The sequence below is a fragment of the Alexandromys fortis genome, unplaced genomic scaffold (genome assembly GCF_014885135.2).
Source record: "Alexandromys fortis isolate MF-2015 unplaced genomic scaffold, M_Fortis_MF-2015_v1.1 scaffold_192, whole genome shotgun sequence".
Taxonomy (NCBI): Eukaryota; Metazoa; Chordata; class Mammalia; order Rodentia; family Cricetidae; genus Alexandromys; species Alexandromys fortis.
In genome coordinates, this window is record NW_026068071.1 from 281,141 (window position 1) to 296,240 (window position 15,100).

Consider the following 15,100-nt stretch of genomic DNA (forward strand, 5'->3'; position numbering starts at 1 on the left):
GAGTCGCCATGATGCTCCCACTCCAGACAGACGCAGGTTAAGATCCTCTCTGGTAAGCCAGCTCATGGGCTACACAGAATATTAGAAATGGGTTAAAACAATATGTAAGAGCTAGCCAATAAGAAACTGGACCTAGCCGGGCCAGGCAGTGTTTGAAAGAATACAGTTTCCGTGTAATTATTTCGGGCATAAGCTAGCCATGCGGGCGGCCGGGTGCCGGGGACGCAGCCCTGCCGCTCCAATTTCAACATTTCTTGATTTTTAACAAGGAAAACATCCTTGTTATTGGAAAATACACGGCATATTTAATATCAAAAATAATACATGGTTCAAGCAACTAGCTTTCTTGTGCTGTAGAATAAACGTTTGTGTGTGAATGTCTGTGATGAAAGAAAACAGGAATATGTACCTGTATTAAACTAAAATACAAATGAGATAATACCAGTGATCGATGAATCGGGATGGAGGGTGTAGATTCTTGAAACTTTTATAGGAGTAATAAAATTATTTCAAAACTAAATATAGACATGTAAAGAGTATCACACATTTATTTTATGGTTCGTTGTGCTTAGGATGGATGATGGAAAGAAAAATAACGGCGGGGTTGATTTATGGTCATATCAACATTTATATAGAACGAGCTAAACATTTACCTACCTGAACATAGAGATACTCAAAGGCAACCGGATCTCTCCTTAACAGGTCAATGGGATCCTTTGGGACAAAACTGATCCGGAAAAGACACCTCATTTTATGGGAGCTGGGTCTCTGTGTCACCTGGAAGAGCAAACACATCATTTAAGAATTCATAGGTGCTAATTGATAAAGGACTGAGAGCCAAGGAATCACACTCCTTTTTTTTCTACATTAACAAAATCTTCAGTTTGGCCTTTGTGCAAGGCTGGGGTCCCCAGAAGCAGACTTTGGGGCTAGGGGTTTTACATAATGGACTTGTTATGGGAATGTTCAAAGGAGAAGTTGGGGAAAGAAAGAGAAAGCATCATGAGAATGGAGAGAAGATGACAAGAGCTCATATACACAGCTTATCACACCAGTTCTTATCCTGCTCTGACTGTACTGGATGGTTCAAAAGGATGGAGTTGTTTTGTTTCAGGCTATTTGGCCCATTTTATTAAGCTCTAGATATGTAGCATCACAAAAAGTTCTGATTCTTTGTTCACCTCAATCACCATAATGTTTTCCTATAGGGCCCATGTAGTAGAACCGTAAGGGAAAGATAAAGTTGTGGAACTTCCATTAGACTCAGAAACGGGTACGCTGCCCACATCACTCTCACTTACAGTCACAAACTGAAGGCTATTTATGCTATGCGCCTGGGACCATTGGATGGGTCAGGGAATTTGAGAAGTCATCAGGCATAGCCTGCTACCAATGCCAACTGCCTGCTCAGCGCACTCCAGGTGAGGTACCACTGACACGCATGTGTTTGATGCTACCACTCGGAGCTTTCTAATCAGATACGCCTCTAGTCCCATGCTGGAAACTGGCTTGCTGAGAAATTTCTGTTGGTTCCCAATTTGCCCAATTCCTATTTTCCACCCCTCTCCCAGTATTGATCATAATCTCTCAGGGAACTTCCACACATTCCAGTGTTTGGCTAAGGTTCTATTTCCAGGGGAACTTGGATACACCATGAGCTTTCACTTGAGGGGTTCTGAATATATATAAGTGATGGTTCGCCTATGACACTGCATAAAATAAGCTTTGTTGTGGGTTCTTTTGCAAGTGATTTTAAATATGGCTATGTAGATTTAAACTTGATCGTAGGTCAAATTAGATACAGAAGTGGCAACCAACATGCATTGCAACTTTCCCAATCTGTCATATCCTGTTGGGATTCTGTCAAAAGAATAGGGCTATTTGAGGGAATTGATGCGTAAAATGTGAGGTGGTGATTTTTGTTTAAAGAATTATTTTCAGTTTTAATTATGTGAGCCGCAGGTACCCAAGAAGCCAGAGGTGTCAGATCTGGAGCTGATGTTCTAGGCCATTGTGAGCCACCTGATGTGGGTTCTGGGAATTGAACTCAGGTCTTCAAGAAGAACAGCACATGTTCTTAACTGCTGAGACATCCCTCCAACCCATTCCAGATATTAGCTTTTAATTATGCACCAAATAAGAAGCACTTTAGCAGGGCAATGCTTCCTGTCATTCTATCCCTTGGTGGTATCTGGCTGCTTCAGCTGATCATGTCCCCCCACCTCCTCCTTCTAGAGTTATCTCTTCATTGAACTTTCCTATGCAAGAGTGGATACTTAGACACTTGAGCAAGATGCTCAGCTTGTTTCAAGTTGAGACAAGTGAAGGTGGTATGTTTGATGCAGCAGTAAGCAGTCGGCTTGTCTCCCCATAGAACAGATGGGGTGTCACCTTTGGAACCAGGAATTGGGACACATCAGTAGATCCCATATTTATAGTGGGTGGGACTGGGGCAGTGACTGTAGGCTCCCCAAAATAATCAAGAGTATGCACCCAGAGCGGAAGCCTACATAGATGACTCTGTCTTCATTTACATACATTCGTGAACAGTTTTGCTTTTAATGATCAAAACAAGCAGAGAAACCATTGCAGAAACATAAAATGTCACTCTGCAGAGCTACATTCCAGTATCTGCCTGGCCTCTGAATGACAAATCTGGAGAACTACTGAAAGTCTACGACAGATTGACAATAGAAGGAGGCTGTCTCCTTGAGGTGTCTGAGACATGCTGAAGGTGGTGCTTCCTTCCGAGAGGACCTGGGGAATAGAGACGCTACAATGAGAGGGCTGGAGAAAGGGCCTTCGGAGGTACCACAGGCTCTGCTCTCATCGGCATTATCATTCTTGGGGTTACTCCACAGACCTGGGTGAGCGTCTCCTGCTCATGAAGCAACAGCAGCTTGGTCCCAGCCCCTTCGGTCCTCTGCTCCAGCATGAGGGAGAAGTGTTCAATGCCTTTGATAGACAGCTTCTCTTGCAGGGTTAAGATGACATCCTTACAGAGCAAACAGTGACAGGGAGAGATCAAAATCAACACTGTCCTTTGGAGTGTTTAGAGACTATCGTGACCAGAAAGTGTTACATCAATGTAGGCTTTACATTCCGTAAATACTGTCGAATGGTACTGAAATCAAATAGCATTAACAGTGAAAAGCACAGAATCGAGACTTTTTCTTGGCCCTTTCTGCACCACCCAAACTTCCTGTGGAGTTCAATACTGAGAGGTAAGGTAAACAGCTGGAAAAGGAGCTTGGTGATCATATAAGTTTCTTTTCCTTCCTTCCTTCCTTCCTTCCTTCCTTCCTTCCTTCCTTCCTTCCTTCCTTCCTTCCCTCCCTCCCTCCCTCCCTCCCTCCCTCCCTCTCTTCCTTCCTTCCTTTAATAATGTGTTTGGGTGTTTTGCCTGCATGAGTGCTGTTTGGTGCCCAGGGAGGCTAGAAGAAGGCCCCGAATTAGAGTTACGGGCAGTTGTGAGCTATCATCACAGGAATCAAAGCTGAATCCTCTAGAAGAGCAGCCAGTGCTCTTAACCGCTGAGCCATCTCTGCAGTCCCTGTGTAAGGGTTTAGATTAGAAAGTTTTTTTTTTAAACAGATAGAGGTCTAGTTTATGTCTCCCTTTTTCTCAGTGAGGACACAGTTAAACCAACACTGAAAGTGTTCTATATCAGGGACCTGGTAAGTATGGCCTGCATGTCAAATCTAGCCCGCCAACCATTTTGATAAATAAAGTTTTATTGGGACCGAGTCAACCCATCTCTTTATTGTCACGGTTGCTTTATTGTCCATACACTTCATGAACAGAGTTGAACCCGTGAAGCCTGAAATATCCACCATTGTAGTCCTGCCCCCAGATAGTATGTCGGCCTGCACCTGTTGTTCTGAAAGAACACCATGGTAGTAATGAAGCTTCTGAGAATGTCTGGGTTCTAATTCCAGTCCTCCTGCTTAAAAACCTCCTAGCACTGGGAAGTTATTCAACCTCTCAGTATCTCAGTTTCCCTACCTGTAAACTGGAAGTGATAATAATGCCTGCCTTGGGATTGATATGGGAATCAAATGAGTTCATACTTACAAAGCATTTATTATAACACCATTTGCACAGAGAGCCCTGCCATAGCATCTTATTTTACATCCCTGGGGAAGGTGAAATGAGCAAGCTATGTCTGTAATCCTTCATAGGATTAAACATTTAGAGTCAGAATGTGTTGCATAAACAAGGAAAGACTGTAACTGCAAGGCGCAGCTAGTCTGCTCAGCCTTTCATTGGCTCATAGATTTGAGACTAGCAAATTATCACTCTTTAAGGTAATTTTTAGTCAAATACCAAAGTCTTGTAGAACAATGCTTCTCAATGGGAGGAAACTGTGTCCTGGAACAACATTTGGACATTTTTGGGAGACATCCTTAGGTTGTCACAGCAGGGTTGGAATTGTCATGGGACTGGGTAGGTAGAGAGTGGGATGCTGTTTTAGCAATGCCCAGAACAGTCACAGCAAAGAATCATCTATTCCAAAACCGCAATAATTGGTTGCTAAGGAAAAAAAAAACCCTTCCCATCTATAAAGTTGGTTTTTGATGGACTGATTTGCTATTTGAGTTTACTTTATGTTCCTTTGCCATTTCTTCAGGCCTTATTAAGACAAAATCCACAAAAGCCAACCCTACCTACATATACATACCCCCAAAGAAAAACTGTTCAACCCAAATTCCTTGATTGTGTTGAATGTGATCTAAAATATTTCATTATAAATATATATATATATATATACATATATACACACACACATATACATATTTGCACAAAATCCAGGAAAGAGAAACACAACCCAGGTTTTGGAAGGCTACATGAACTCTATGTGACATTTTTTGTAAACCAGTGGGGGGCATGGAAAATGACCCTGGTAGTTGTGCCCTATCATCTAACTCTGTAAGAAGAATTCTGGCAAATTGTATTCAGCAGTTGTCAATTTCCTTTCATCACTGAGCTGCTCTTTCCATTTTATGCCCACCAACCAGTGACTGTCATGCTAATAGGGCTGTTAGGTACAAGATAAGATAGCTTGAATTTGATGGGAACTCTTTCCACAGCGCCTAGTCTCCTCATTGTCACCTGTAATCCACCAGGAAATAAAACTCAGACTAGTGTGGGTTTCTGTGATAAGGAAGTTAAAAGGAATAACAGCAGAACTGTCCTTCGGTTTAGACTGGTTTCTGGTAAGAAATGTACTCAAGTCTTATCATATGTCAAGTGAGCTAGAAGGTATAAAAGCAAGGAGCTGAACAGTTGAGAACAAAGAATGAGCCCAAAAGGCCAGAGAGATTCATAGTCATGTATTTCTGTGCATGCGTTCTAGGGTCTGCAAACAACAGCCCATGGGTCCAACTGGGCATCCTCATTTGCTCACGCAAAGTGTATGCAGGAATGGATTAGCACTAACTAAAGCAAGGTGTGGCTCTGCTGTGTCACTCGTAGGAAAGGACCTTTTTGCTCTTCAGTGGTCTGCTGGGTAGGAGTCATTATTCTGTCTCTAAAGGATTGGACTACAGCATACAGTCTTTGCTAAACAGTAGTCCACAACCAGTCTTGGGTCATGCAATATCAACTTGACCTCTAGAGGGGCGAGTTCCTAAGTCCAGCCACGCAGTTGTGTCTATGTGACCAACCTCTAATAAAAAAATTCTGGACACCAAGACAAATGGGAGTTTTCTTAATAATACTCTATGTATGTTGTTACATTATTTCTGGGAGACTATAACATTGCCTGTAGCTGTCCATAGGAAGGAGACTCTGGAAGCTGTCCTACGGGCTGATGTCCCTTGTTGAATCCAGCTTCTCACCCACTTCTATAATGAACTAGAATGTGAGAGGACAAATGGTTGAGTTCTCGGTGTTCTTCAAGAAGATCCTAAAAGGCGATCATGAGGGCTTCCCAATACCTCCTCTCTGTGGCTGTTTTCCTGGTGCAACAAATAATCCAAAAATCCCCACAGACAACAGATGACCCCAAAGCCCACATTCTTTACAGAAAGAATTTTCTGATTCTCCTTTTAGGTGATTGATTATTAGATCAACTATGTTGGTATTGAGTAGGAAAAGAAGGAAAAATATTTTATCAGCCATCCACCATTTCAAAGTAGCAGTCTTATATGAAGGGAACTAGTATTTCATCTGGGGCAATTAAGGATGACTTCGTGTTCCTACACCCATCTACTAATATTGTGCCTTCTACTGCCTACTGAATCACCATGTATTTAAGGCAATTTAACCCCAGCTGCTTGCTGGTATTATGAAAATAAGAAGGCACAGCAAGTAGGCTTTGTAGAACCGTTTGCACAGGTGAGATCTACTCTGAGGCCTTTCAAATGCAGCGAATTAATGGTTGACTATTGATAGACATTTTAAACACAGACTTGATAGTCTCTTGCTAGATTATGGTACAGATCATCGTTAGGTACATTTTTACCTCCATAAAGTCTTTCTGACTGTGCCATTTGAAGAAAGTCTATTTTAGGCTGATGAGACATTAGGGAGCAATCAATTTCTGAACATACTTTTGTACAATAAGAAAAAGAGGAGAATATGCACTTTTCTTTTCTAGGAAAAAAGCATGGGGGGAGACCCATATGCTTTGCTACGAAACCTATTATGTAAAACTCACCCGTGGCTCAGAAATCATGGGATTGCATGGTGGCTCTTCCTTTAACCTCCTCCTGAGAAGTAAACTCAGGTCCAACTTGTTATGTAGCATTCTCCAGCAATTGGTTAAAGCAATCAAAAGTAAATGTTATCTTTAAATTATTATACCCCTTGATTTTGCTGGACATCAAAAGTGGTAGATATTCAAACGATAGTTAACATCCTAATCTTCTTGGTGGCTGAAATTGCTGGGAAATCCTGTTGGCTTTGGGCAGGGTGCCAAACCTTGTTGGTGACAGTCATGCTATTTTAATTAATCTGGAGTTGCATTAAAATCACTAGCCCCGGTGTTTCTTCATAGACAGCGTGTTATAGTGTTTGCAGCACCAATAGTGACAAAAAGCCCAGAGCCTTTTCTGTTTCTGCACTCTGTCTTGGTTTGATCTCACATTTTGAGTACAGTCCCAGAGGTTCGAATGTCATCTTACCTTGATGGAGGTGCTGCAGTCAAAGCGAAAGGATTTGGTCTGCCCATTTTCCAAATAGACTTTCAAAACATTTGGCATAAAGAGAAGTGAATTGTCTTTAACTGTTTCCTATTTAACAACAGAAAAGAGGAATGGTAGGTGTGAAGGTCAGTCAAATTAGAATTTTATTCTGGGCACTAGCGACATATGTCTATTGTTTATTCTTATCACAATATAATAAAGGATAAGTAACCAAATGCTCAAAGACCAATTAGGTATCCCTTTGGTGGTATCTGAACTGCGGTGTTCATAGCAATATTGTTTTTCAGCTACAAATAACTCAGAACAATCTAACAAAAGACATTTTGCCTTTCAGAAAAATCAGATGCAGTTTTTTGCAAAGCTAGACTCCCAATGGAAAACATTATTACAGGCATAATTCCTTTGTAGTCAAGCATCTGTGTTTGGGAGCACAAGTCCTGACTTTTGTGGATCAGGATTAAATGAACAAAATGAAGACCATCAATGGCGCTGTGTGACAGGAGACTGCTGGTCTCTGGTGGCTGTCATGCAAATCAGTCACAAGCCTGAAGGAGCTCAAGGGTAAAGTTATTTTTTGAAACTCTTTGTAACCCATTTAGGAATGTTTTTCAACTCAAAAGGGAAACGTAAGAGGTGAGCTAGTGTGCTAAAAGAGAAAAACACAGGGTCAAGGCTTTCAGCTCCGTGGTCTAGCACTTGCCTGATGTCCTAGTTAGCTTTTTTGTTGCTGTGATAGCACACTATGACTAAAAACCACTCAGAGAGGAGAGGATTTATTATAGCTCACAGGCTACAGCTCATCATTGGAGGAAGCTAGGGCAGGAATTCAAGGTAGGACCTGGAGGCAGGGATCGAAGCAGAGACCATGGAGGAATACTGCTTACTTGTTTTGTTCCAGGCTGCCATTCAGTTGCCTTTCTTATGCAACTCATGACTACCTGCCTAGAGATGGCACCGCTCACATGGCCCTGGGCCCTCCTTCACCAATTAGCAATCCAAGAAAACTCTGGAAACGGGCCCACAGGCCAACCTGATGCAGACAGTTCCTCAACTAACTTTCCCTCGTCCCAGGTGACTCTGGTTTATACCAAGTTGACGAAAACTAACGAGCAAACCTGGCATGTAGGAGGGCTCTGCATTCCATTCCCAGTGCTAAGTCTAAGCGATAATGAACAGCTCATAATATACTCTAGAAATAACTCAAACGGGATGCCAATTTGAAATATGACCAAGAGTGAACCTGAGAAACGCATTCCTTCGGATCCTTCTTTAATTGGAAATCATGCGAAACAATGAGAGAGATTAAGGAGAGAAGGAACGTCTTCCTGTAAGATTCACGCGTCCTTGGAGGGCACTGTGTTTATATACATGTATTTGGTGTCACAGAGTCATGGGGGAGGGGGGCTGGGGGAGGACTTAGAAATAGCAAAGCCATATGTCCTTTGGCTTCCAGATGGAGGAACTGAAGACCAGATGCACAGATGTTTCTAGGTGTTTTACAGTCTGAGCAGACTCGACCCGTGTAGAAGTCATTAACTGGTCCCTTGGTTTTCACTGTTCATTTCTTTCTCTGAATTTCTTCTCATTTCTATTGCCCTGGCTTTCCGCTGTGACCTTCTTCCTGCCTGATTCACTGAGTAAGCTTCGCTTTAAATCAGAAGACTAGGCACCTTGTGACTGAAAAGAGCAGATTAGAAAGGATGAGTTTTCATGAACCTAGGGTTAGATATGCAACTGAAGGGCCCACCTCTATAGAATCGTGGCAAGGCAGCAGAGGCTGCAGGAGACCACTGGCCCTGCAACAATGCCCTCACATTCCAGCTGCCTCGCAGGAGCCCTGTTATAAATGGGGTTGAAATGACACTGTCACAGAAGCTTCTAGAACATTATTCTCTCATTAGAGGCCCAGTCACATGCTTAGAAGCCCTGGTGTGGAAAGGTAAGTTTCTTATGAATTTTTGATGTGATGCACTTATTTTTTCTATGCTTGGAATCTTCTGCTCCTCCACTGCGACAGAGTTCTGTGTGGGTGACACGTGGTAATAGTGTGCCTAGATTAAGGGAGATCCATTGCAGCGAGCAGAGCGCAACAAGTTTACAGGGCAGTACAAACTGTGCCCAGGTCGACAGCGACAGCCTCAGACCTTTCCACCAAAGTGCCCAACAGTTTGCCAGATTGACCAGTCACGATCCTTAATCTTGATTATCAATTAGTTTTGATTGAGAGGCAACTAGGAGATTAATAAAGCATGTCTCGGGGAGGACTTTTCAAAGATGATTGACAGAGAAGACCTGCCTGAATAAAGGGGATGTCATTAAATAGGGTGAGTCCAGATGCAATAACAGGGAAGAAAGTCTCAGACCCTCTATGTGCATAGATTTTCCTTCTCTCGTTTTTATTTTACCTGTCTTTATTTCCTCCCCTTATCAATCTCTAGCTCAATTTGTCTCTACTTCCTGGATGTTTCAAGCTGCGTAGCCTCCGCTACAATCTCTTGCTGCTGTGATGTTCTGCCTCACCACAGGGGACGAATCTTTGCAACTGTGAGGATCCTTCCCCCATTAAGTGGTTTAGCCTTGGTAATTTATCATAGCTGAAAGAGAATTATCACGTATTTCAATTTGCTGCTCTCCAAGTTGGACAGCCTTAGGTAGAAGTGGTGATAAGAAGACTCACAAGTGTCTTGCTCAAAGCTTGTAGACACATGTCCACAGCTTCCAATCCAGATCCAGGGCTAACTTCAGGAAAGAGTGTGTGATCCGCAGCAAACTGATCCCAAATGATGGTCTATCCTTTGGGATTCATTTACACAACATCAACAGCAGCCAACAACTATCAACAATAAAAATTTGAAATTTCCAAGGCCCCCAAACTAGTAGTACCCTTGGGAAAAGCTTCCTAAAAACCTAAAACAAAAACGAAAATGAAATAGAACCCTTCTCCTGTCTTCGAAAAGTGTAGAAAATGAAGTATCCTCTTGATGTTGGCATTATCCACGTGGAAGATTATGAAGCCATGCTTTTCATGAAGACCTATTTGTATTGACTTGGGGGATCATTCTTCAGTTGTAGCTATATATACAAAATCTGTTTTTTTAATGACTTTCATACATACACACACCACGCAACTCAAGGAAGACATAAATCTTTTCACAAAATACATAAAAGGCTATTCTGTGGAAGCAGTTAATTGGCACAATGTAGTGGAAATTTCAAAGGAAGCTTATTTTACATAATATAAATAAGGCAACCTTAGTGCTCCCAGACCAAAGTAGTGAGACTCTAAGACATCAAGTATCACCAGAATCACTGGGCTATCTCCTATTCTGGTTGTGTTAGCTCTGATGACAGTGAGATGGTGGTTGTAGTGACATTTCATTTGTATTTTAATAAATAAATAAATATTGCTTGAAGATCAAAGAGTAAAACAGCCCCCCGGTCAGCCTTATAGACCAGGCAGTGGGAACACACAATTTTAATCCCAGTAACCACACTAGTTTGCCATAGAATCTGGGCAGTGCATGCCTTTAATCCCAAACCTAGAGAGGATTACAAAACGGGAGAAGACATTTCTCAGGCTCAGTCTCATTCTGAGATTCCTGGAGGCAGAATTGCCAGTTTGAACTGAGGCCGAGGTAAGAGCCAGTGGATAGGTGCTTTGCTTTTCTGACATTCAGGTTGAATCCCAATTTCTGTCTCTGAGTTTTTATTAATCATACTTCAGTGGTGAGTCAAGTCCTTTGCAGTTAAGATTTGACACCCTCATGAAAGACAAGAACCAGGCCCAGAATGAGCATTCTACTAACATTATTGGCTTCACTAGAGTACAGAGTCTCTGCCTCAGTGGTTCTTTGCATTGCATAGCCACACAGATAATTGTGAACTTACCGACACTTGGCCATTGATGATGACCTCTTCAGAAAAGCGCACTTTGACGGGGTTGGACTTCAATCTTGCCTTCTTTGCAGCACTAATAAATGCCGATTTGGGAGACTAGAGGAAGTGGAAAGATGTTTATCTGATTACTGGCATACTAACACAAACTTTGTGACATTGGTTTTTTTCATCTTTATCCTCAAAGGTATACGCAACATTGTTGCTAAATCAGTGCATGCACGATTCAAGGACAAACTGCAAATTTTGGGTGTGATTGAAACATTGTCATGACTGTAAATTAATAATCTTGATTTAGTGACTAGACCCATGTTCTTACTAAGTACAATCCCGAGGATTTTAAACTTTGTCTCAATGCAGAGCTCTGAACACAATTCAGAAGTGGGAAGTGCCTTAAAACTCTCTGCTTCAGGTCTCTAGAACCTGACTTTCAGCCTCCTACTGGTATCTGTGATCTTGGATCTTAATGGGCAGAGTGGGAGGAGACTCTGACTTACAATTAAGAGTTGAACTCCAGACTTCAAGGTCTGCCTTATCTTACAAGTGCTTTGTATTTTGTGATTCTTCCCTGTTTTTCTTGGAATTGAGGACTGAATGGCACAGAGCCTTCTCAGAATCCGTGAGAGCAATAGGAACGTTGTGTAAAAGGGTGCCGGGACAAAGGGGAGTCCTTGCTGCCTGGCCTTGCTCAAGTCAATCCATCTGAAAATAATCCTTATGTAATTTTAGCGAAGCTTAAAGACAGTTGAACTCCCATCTATTGATAGCATCACTAGTTAAAAAACAAAAACAATTCAGACAGTGGTGGCACACACCTTTAATCCCAGCACTCAGGAGGCAGAGGCAGGCAGATCTCTGTGAGTTCGAGGCCAGCCTGGTCTACAGAGTTAGATCCAGGACAGTCAGAGCTGTTACACAGAGAAACCGTGTCTCAGAAAACAAACAAACAAAACAAAACGAAAACAACCTTCATCCTCTATTGAATTTAGCAGAGAATCAGATGATTTCTGGTTCATAAACTAAAATGGTCAAATATTGACTATTGCCTACCATACAGATTGATGACCACACTCCTTATTCTCCAGGCATTGAGGCTTTTGCACAACACATTCTAGTAACTGATCCTTGAATCTACATAAAGGCTTAATATGATGGATATAATGTTATTTTCGTGGCCCCCAAACTAATGATCATAACCCATACTTCACTTTTTAAACAAAAACAACAGACAATTTAAAGGATTCCCAACCTTGCCAAATGCGCATATTCTGGAAATCGATTAAATAAAGAAACCCCAACATGATGAAATGGTATATAATATGTGGTATGTCCACACAAGAGAATATTGATTGATGCTATAGTCTTGAAAACATGGTATAAATAAAATCAGGCAGAAAAGATCAAATATAGTATAATTATATTTACGTGAAACAGCCAGAATGGAAAAAAAGTCAGAAATGTTGGAACAGGGGCAGAAGAAAAAAGAGGAATAAATGTTTGATAGATACGGGATTTTCCCTATGAGTGATGAGAAGGTTTTACAATGAGATAATAGTGATGCTTAATATCGCTGAACTGCACAGTTAAAATGGCACACTTTATGTTATGCACATGTATTTTATCATAATATGAAACCATTGTTGGGAATATCCAATGACTAATATAAATGTTCAGGGGCAGAGATTTTTGTCTTACTATTAGGAGAATACTATTTTTTGTTTTATTTTGAGACAGGGTTTGGTTATAAATTCCTGGGGATTGGAATTAGGAAAGTAGTTCAGGGTAACCTTGGCTTATAATCCTTCTGACTCACCCTTCCTGGCACTGGAATTATGGCTTTGCAGAACTATGCTAGGTGATGTTGTTCCCAACACTCCCCTGCACAGCTTTCTGAAGCTACCTGAATTGTGAGCAGTATCTTAGAAGACTCGTCAGATGGATGATGATGAAGCTTCAATTCAGACACTTATATAAGCCATTTAAAAGAGAATGGATGTTCTCTTTTTTAAAAAAAAAAAAAAAAACCTCCAAAAGGACTCTGAATGAATGCTCCTCAGAAGATGCCTGTGTTCGGTAAGCTCTGTGTGCGTTTTAGAAGTCACACTGGGATGCTGGAGTGATGTGACAATGTATGTTCTCATAGTGTCTGTGTAATTATAGGCCAAGTGGAGTGATGATGAACGAGCAAATCATACAGTGGTGAGTTCATTTGCTTTTGATGTGCCATTTTTTAGCTGAAGGAAAACATTATTCTCCCTTAACGATTCTGAGTGGCAGTGTTTACATTAACTCGATCAGTTTAGCACAAGTGAAGTGGCTGTAATGACCTGAGTCATACGCTGAGATGTCACAAAGAACGCATGATTGCTCTAGCATTATTTGGCAATAAAATGTTCAATTCAGGCAACCATATTCTCAAATTTGACTTCTCTATTGCATTCTGGGTATTCTATTTAACGATTTACTATATTTTTCTAGAATGTTCTACACAATTCTTTACTTCAGTAAAAAGGTATATCAGAGCTGACTTTTGAGATGTGTATATTTGATATGATTTTAGAAATAGAGCGATGTTAATCAGCTTCATTGAAAACCTGGAGTTATTTGTCTAAGTGATGGTTTGAATATGAAAATTTCCCCATAGGCTCATGCCTTGAACATGTGTCCCTAACTAGTGGTGCTGCTTTAGGAGGTGAGAGGAACTTAGGAGCTAGGTGGAGGAAATGGGCCACTGGGTATGATGCTTAATATTGCTTGTTAATTTGACAGGCTCTGGAGTCACCTAAGAGACAAACCTCAGAGCCTGCGCAAATGATTACCTAGATTAGGTTCACCAAGGTGTAAAGGCCCACCTGAATATGATTGCCATGAATTGTGGTCTTGGACTGAATACAAAGAAGCAGAGATGAAAGTGAGTTGGGCACCGGCTTTCCTCGCTCTGCTTCCTGTTTGGGGATACAATGAGATCAGTTGTCTCAAGCTCCTGACACCATGACAGTCTGTATTTTCAGACTGGGAGCCGAGACAAACCCTTCTTCAGTTGCTTTGATCTCAACAACAGTATCTAATACACTGGGCGTGTGCCTTCAAAAGTTTGACCTGGTTTCTGGGCCCTCTCCTCTCTGTCTGTTTCCTGTTTGCTATGAGGTGAAGAGCTTCCTCCTCTGACACACTACCACGCCATGATACTCTGTTTCACCATGGGCCGACAGCAACCTCTGCAACTGTGAGCCAAACTCAACCTTTCATCCTTTAAGTTGTCTCGCAGATACCTTGTCCGGATCAGGTTTCTGTCAACTTGATAGAAGCTAAGTTGTCAGGGAAGAGGAGCCTAGATTGAGACAATGTCTCCACCAGATTGCCCACGGTCTATTTCCCTTATTAATGACTGACACGGGAGGGCCCCACCCCCGCCCACTGTGGGTGGTGTCATCCTTAGTGGTTCCGGGTTGTATGAGAAAAGCAGGCTGAAAAGGCCATGAAAGAGGAAATCAGTAAGCAACATTCATCTATGGCTTCTGTTTCAGTTCCTGTCTCCAGGTTTCTGCCCTGTTTGAATTCGTGCCCTGACTTCTCTCAGTGATGGACTGTGATGTGGAAGTATAAGGTGAAATAAATACTTCCCTTCCCAAGTTTCCTTTGGTTGTGGTTTTCATGGCAGCAATAGAAACAGAACTAAGGTACAGTTCTATGGAAAGTAACTAATGTAGTTTATAAAGTAAATGGCTAGAGAGAGCAGGGTGTGTCATGCTGGGGATGCCTCTCTTTTCTTTGTAACTTTACTATGGATACCCTGGCTAGTCTCTCATTACTATATTAACCCATGTATTACTGACTAACATGGGAATCTGAGATGATCAAAATAGAATTCTGAAGTCATTAAAATGGCTTTTTTAGGAGCGGTAGAGATGGCCCAACCATTAAGATCAGTAACTGTTCTTCCAGAGAAAACAGGCTCAATTCTCAGCACTCACATGGCAGCTAAAAACCATCTCTAACTCCAGCTCCAGAAGATCTGATGCCCTCTTTTGGCCTCCGTGAGCACTGCATGCACGCAC

The 15,100-nt window shown here is 41.7% G+C and overlaps 1 protein-coding gene across 1 annotated transcript in view; it reads right to left on the minus strand.

Moving 5' to 3' along the window:
• Frmpd4 (FERM and PDZ domain containing 4) overlaps window positions 1-15,100 on the minus strand; it is a 243,173-nt gene that overhangs the window by 34,358 nt on the left and 193,715 nt on the right. The window contains exons 5-8 of the mRNA XM_050121048.1: window positions 11,037-11,141; window positions 7,128-7,235; window positions 2,864-2,995; window positions 658-777 (exon numbers count right to left, since the gene is read on the minus strand). Coding sequence (XP_049977005.1) covers window positions 658-777; window positions 2,864-2,995; window positions 7,128-7,235; window positions 11,037-11,141 — 465 coding nt within the window. The remainder of the gene's footprint in view (window positions 1-657; window positions 778-2,863; window positions 2,996-7,127; window positions 7,236-11,036; window positions 11,142-15,100) is intronic.